At 41.6% G+C, this 5,453-nt stretch overlaps 1 protein-coding gene across 1 annotated transcript; it reads right to left on the bottom strand.

The window, feature by feature from the left end:
* Positions 1-20: 20 nt before the first annotated feature.
* LOC121065261 (ovalbumin-related protein X-like) lies at positions 21-5,453 on the bottom strand. Its single transcript, XM_040547979.1, has 7 exons — positions 5,277-5,453; positions 4,633-4,683; positions 3,523-3,651; positions 2,532-2,649; positions 1,524-1,666; positions 1,148-1,303; positions 21-450 (listed from the first exon to the last, which is right to left on the bottom strand). Exons 1-7 carry the CDS (start codon positions 5,442-5,444, stop codon positions 49-51), a joined length of 1,167 nt encoding a protein of 388 aa, XP_040403913.1. The 5' UTR covers positions 5,445-5,453; the 3' UTR covers positions 21-48.

The raw sequence follows: 5,453 nt of genomic DNA, 5'->3' as shown, positions 1-5,453 counted from the left end.
TTTTCTTTCTGAGGGGAAGGCATGTGTTATTTCTAGCTCTTTATCTTGTTAGGGGGAACAATATCTACCAAAGTAGACAATGCTGTTGGTTGGGTTGTGTTTGATCAAGAAGAGGAATGGGTGGTCAGCCCTAAACTCTTCGAACTCAGAGGAATCCTTGATGTCTCCCATCACCCCCGTTGAGCCTGCCACCTCTGTGCCCTCTTCATTGACTACCATGTACGCCCCATGCACAGCCTCAGACATCTTCAGGTTCTCTGCGGAAGAGATACCAGACAGATTGGCGGAAGGGCTGAACAGGTCGGTCATTCCCAAGGCCACTAAGACAGATGTGAGGTTATATTTTTCTTCAATCTTCATGCGAGGGAGGTACACTTTCACTACCCTCCTTTCCATCACACTGGGACTGGTCCACTGTGTCAGTTTTTCAAAGCTGATTTTGTTCTCAATCTGTAAAGAGAGGTAGCGCATGAAATACCTGGGATGACAATGCAATTTATTCCCAACATTCATTTTAATCTAGTGTATCAACACCCTTCTGGTTTATCACTTGCTTCTCTAATACTACCTGTGTCACCTTCCCTTTTTCAGTTCCTTACCCATCTGACACATCCCCTTCTGTACAACTAGACTTGTGTCTGAGGTGGCACAACATAGCAGTCAGCTTGTGAAAACGATTGCAAAAAATGCCATGAAAATTTATACACAGTCGATAGTACCAAACAAAAAAGAACACTTATTCTACAGTGTTCTGAGAGCATCTTATTTATAATGTTTGATGAGGATTTTTCAAATAAATCATAAGGGATTCCCAAACCTCACCAGTTCTAACAACATATACTCAACAGCTTATACAGGGGGATGGGTGAAATTACCTCTCAATAAAAAAATTCTCCCCATACATACATCACCTCCTGCAAGGTTACAAATGAACTACACTCCTTTACCTTTGTTTTGTTAGCTACGCTCTTTGTTCTCTCAGACTGAGTGTCAGGCCCTCCTAAGAGGCCAGTCTCTACCAGAGCACCTGCTAGCACCTGGGCAGCTGGTGTGCTCCCCTCATGGTGTAAGAGGACAGCACAAGCTCTGATGGAAGCCAGGTGCCACTGCACTGATAACTCCTGTGCTTCCCCTGCCAGGGCCATACCTGCTCCAGGCCAGAAACCTCATCAGGCAACAGCACCAACATGCTCAGCTCTCCGCTGGCGTACGGAAGCTCCAGGATCTTCATTTTCTCCGCAGCCACCGTGGCCACCTTAAACGTGCTGTTCTGAATCATCATTTGCACAGGCTTGCTGTCTTGCTGCAAAACAGAAGCATGAGATGATGTGAGCAGGGAGCAATTTTTGCTTTAATTGAGTATATGTGCAAGCCTTCAAAGGAAGTGGGCTCGATCCTCAGGCCGTGTCTCCATTTCCTCTCTTGATGGCCAATGGCCACAGCGCGTGGGGCCTGTGGCACCCAGCCTGCTGGCCGTGCGAGCGGACAGCTGTCCTTGCCACAAGCTGTGCCTGTGCCCCTACCTTTGTCATGCTGAAGGGCATTTCCTGAGTGTCTTCTTCCTTAAAGGCTCTCTTCCACGTGCCTTTGAAGTAAATGGCATTAATGAGGACCAGGGCAGTATTGAGATCAACGGAGCTTGATACCAGGAAGTCTTGGATGTGTCCTGTAAGAAGGAAGCAAGGCAGAGAGTGCTGAGACACACCTCCTCTGGTTTTCATGGGTGCCTGCATGGGGTTGGAGCGTGCTTCTTTGAGGGGTTTTGTTTTTGTAGCTGTAGTCTTGCATTTTAGAGGTTAACCAACATGCTGTTACTTGACTTGACTTTCTCCTCTTCAAATGACAGTGTGTGGAATTCAGATTCATGAGGATGATTTAATACAGAACAACTAACACTTGGTCAGACATTTCTGCAAGAAGACAGGAAGGTTTGAGGATTCATACGCATCCCAGGAATATCTCAAATAAGTGCTTGGAAAAAGATTTGCACAGATAAGAAGGAACAGGAGAGGGAAGTAGGGAGACAGAAAATCTTATCCCACTGTACTTCCTTCTCATGTGTCATTCTTGTTTTTCCTCTCATCTGAGCCCTGATAAATATATGCACGTGCCTTAATCATTCTTCTCCTGCCACCACCCTAATGGCTCCATTACTTTTCTTCATGGAAGCCCATTTTTTACCCAACCAGCATGTACTTGTAAAATGATGTCAATAGGTTGGGGAAGCTGGGGCTAATCTTGCAAGAGTTACACTCTGCAGACACAGAAATTGTGCAAGCCGAGGCACCTCTGCTTTTGCCAGATATATTTAAAATGCACTGCCACACAGGTGCAATATAGTCATATATTTTTCCATATTAATAGAAATATTAATTTTCCATATTAATCCATAGTAATGGATATTTTCACAGGAAATATCCATTAATAGGGATGGAAAGAAGAAATTTCTCCTCTACTGTTTAGTCTTTCCAGAAGTTGTTCAAGTACAGTTGTAATGAGAAATTATATTTCAAACTCTTCTCTGACCTTACCCTCTGTCTGTTTTTCCACCCAGGAATTAATGAGCTGTCTGGCTTGATCTGATGCTTTTTTGAAGTTCACTGTTTCCAGACCTACTCTGTACAGTTTCTTCACACATTTTAAGTATATCTGTAAAGACAGCAGTTGTAGCCACCAAACCAGTCAGTTTGTAAAAAGACTATGATGGTGAAATAAAACACAGATAAAAAGACTCAGTTTTTATAGTGATGCCATGGCATTGCTTGTTTTCTGGACAAAATAGTTAAAACTGGGCCAGAAAAAAATATTCTGATGCATGATATTTTCAGGTCTGACATTTTTATTACTTGACCAGTTAAGAGTATGTACTAGAAATGCAGAAATATTTTCTTGAAGAAAGCCTGATCCAAAATCAGCTTCAGGTCCATTGGAGAGTGCTTTGTTATCATTATGTCCACTCTTCCTTTTGAAGTATTTTTCCTTATTTTTAAGGATAATAAATTTATTTGATTTAGAATATTTGTATGCTTTATTTTGAAAATGTCAAATGAATGATTTAGACACTTCAAAAAGTTGTTTTTGAGGTGGGGTTTTCAAATGAAGAAACATGCTGAAATCAAATTATTTCTTGCAGGGAAAAAAATGAGAGGAAGGAAGAGGAAGGAAGGAAGGAAGGAAGGGAGGGAGGGAGGGAGGGAGGGAGGGAGGAAGGAAGGAAGGAAGGAAGGAAGGAAGGAAGGAAGGAAGGAGAGAAAGCTGTTACAATGAAAGGAATTTGTGGGGCAGGGAGAGGGAAATATTCCATTCCCAAATAGTTTTCTTTATTAACTCCATTCATTTTTGAAAAGGGTCATCTTTTTCCCTGGAATTGCTTTCCATGCAGGCTATTTTCAGGGGCAAAGGGAAAAGCTGGGGGAGTCCAGTGAGGAGTGCTGGATTAACACATCCCCTATTCCAGGCAGTATGCCTGGATTACAGGTTTATGCAAGTCTTAGAAAGAAATCACTCTGAAGTACAACTTACCGGTAGGATTGGACATGACTTTTCGGCATAGAGTCTGTTGGCAAGGTAGACCGAATAATTGGCTTTTGATGCAGTGATATCAGAGAGGAGTTCTTTGAATAGTATGTGGATGTTCATAGACTTGCCACACTGAGTTGTTGATGAGAAGGGAAAAAAAAAGAAAGTATAGTTGTTAGCTTACTTCACTAGGCAGACAGCTACTTATAATCACACATGAAAACACACAGTATTAGGACATTTGCAGACAAATGTATTAGAGTTTAAAAGCTCCATGGGAGGGATGTTCTTTTAAGTAATTAATGATGTATAATTCATAGCATCTAGTGATACTCAGTGTAGTTTATAGCAAGCAGAAAACCTCAGTGATTAATCTGAAACCACATGCCTGAGGATCAAAATGATAATTGAAGAAAAATTCAGGTGTCTGATTACATTTGGTGAGTTGTCCTGCATACAGTGTCTAGTTCCCTGCTTCTGCTTGCATTTTCATGGCAGCTTTGTGCTGAAGCTGCAGCTAGGAGAAGAGTGATAGGTGACAAGGGAATCAGGAAGTATCTTATAGTATAGTCTTGTAGTATAGTCATATAGTCTTCTAGTCCTTTCCAAGTCCGACCTTGTTCTTGGAGATCCAAAGTGGATGGGGACAGGCCTAGGAGAATGTCTTGTGTTATCTTTGCAGCTGCACCAAATGAACATGGAGAAAAGCACACAGGTGTTTCATGTGCTGTCCCCCAGCAGCACCTGAAGGTGTGCAAGCTCTTATTAATCCAGGAAGGTATCCTGGTGCCCAATGCATTCTTCCCTGTTCCATCGCTTTTTCTGGTGCAACATGTGCAACCTGCCTTCTTTTTATGATTTTTTTTCTTTCTTTTTGTTTGTTTAGTTTTTGGTTTTGTTTGCTTGCTGTTTTTGTTGTTGTTGTTGTTGTTTTGGGAGGGGGGGATTTTTTGAGCAAATTTGAGTTTTCCACTTGCATGTCTTGAACTGAGAGAACTAGCTAAAGTTTGGGAAGGGGATTGACCTATTTGAAGCACAGCCAGAACAGTTTTATTTTCTATTCTCAGGAGAAAAAATGTGAGAGAGAAATAAATGTACCTTAGATTTCTGTACCTTGGTCTGAACATTTCCTCCAAGTCCTGCAATGCTGTCAAAGTGAAGAACCTGCAATGGGAAGTAACAGTAGAAGAAATGAAGTATGCGAAGTCCACTGAGAGTTACTGATATTTGTGTTTATGCTATGGGCTTGGAATAACTGGGTCTGACTGAGTCTCATGTGAGCTTGAAATAGTTATTTTTTACTGGATGTGCTACTACGAAAATTTGTGAGTATGATCTTCAGCTTGGATCACTTATTTTCCAGTCTAGAAACCAGCTACAAACATACTGTACTCTATAACTGTGACTCTTGCTTTCATCTTATATATTACAAATTGTTCATTCTATCTGGAAGGGGGTTAGTTTGTGAGATAATATAAACTGAAGAGATCTGTCTTAACCATTCTTCAAGACTTCTCCTTAATGGAAGCCATTCTTGCCCTTCACAGTGAAAAGCAATGGTAAGTGAAATTAGTTCCTGATCCAAACATGGTTTGGCTGAATAGTTGAATGTCATTCTTCTATCCAAGTTTGAATCCAGTGGTAAATGTAACTGAGGCTGGCCCCTCAACTGGAGAAGTCTCAAAGACATTGATGGGTAATCTGTTGCTGTGTTGAACAGTATCAAAAGGAACTTGTATCTGTTTTATGTAACTTACCTTTTCCATCTGGTACTCAGTGTTGCCTCTGGCTCCCAGATAGACCATGGCCAAGGCTGCAATGATGCTCAGGGGGGAGTACAAGATGTTCTCGTTGACATGGTGAACTTTCAGCTCATTGAATACATCAAAACAAAATTCTGCATTTGCTGCACTGATGGACCCCATTGTGAAATC

This window comes from Cygnus olor, chromosome 2 (genome assembly GCF_009769625.2).
Source record: "Cygnus olor isolate bCygOlo1 chromosome 2, bCygOlo1.pri.v2, whole genome shotgun sequence".
In the NCBI taxonomy this organism is placed as follows: domain Eukaryota; kingdom Metazoa; phylum Chordata; class Aves; order Anseriformes; family Anatidae; genus Cygnus; species Cygnus olor.
The sequence above is the reverse complement of the archived record's forward strand: the minus strand, read 5'-3'. Positions and strand labels throughout refer to the sequence as shown.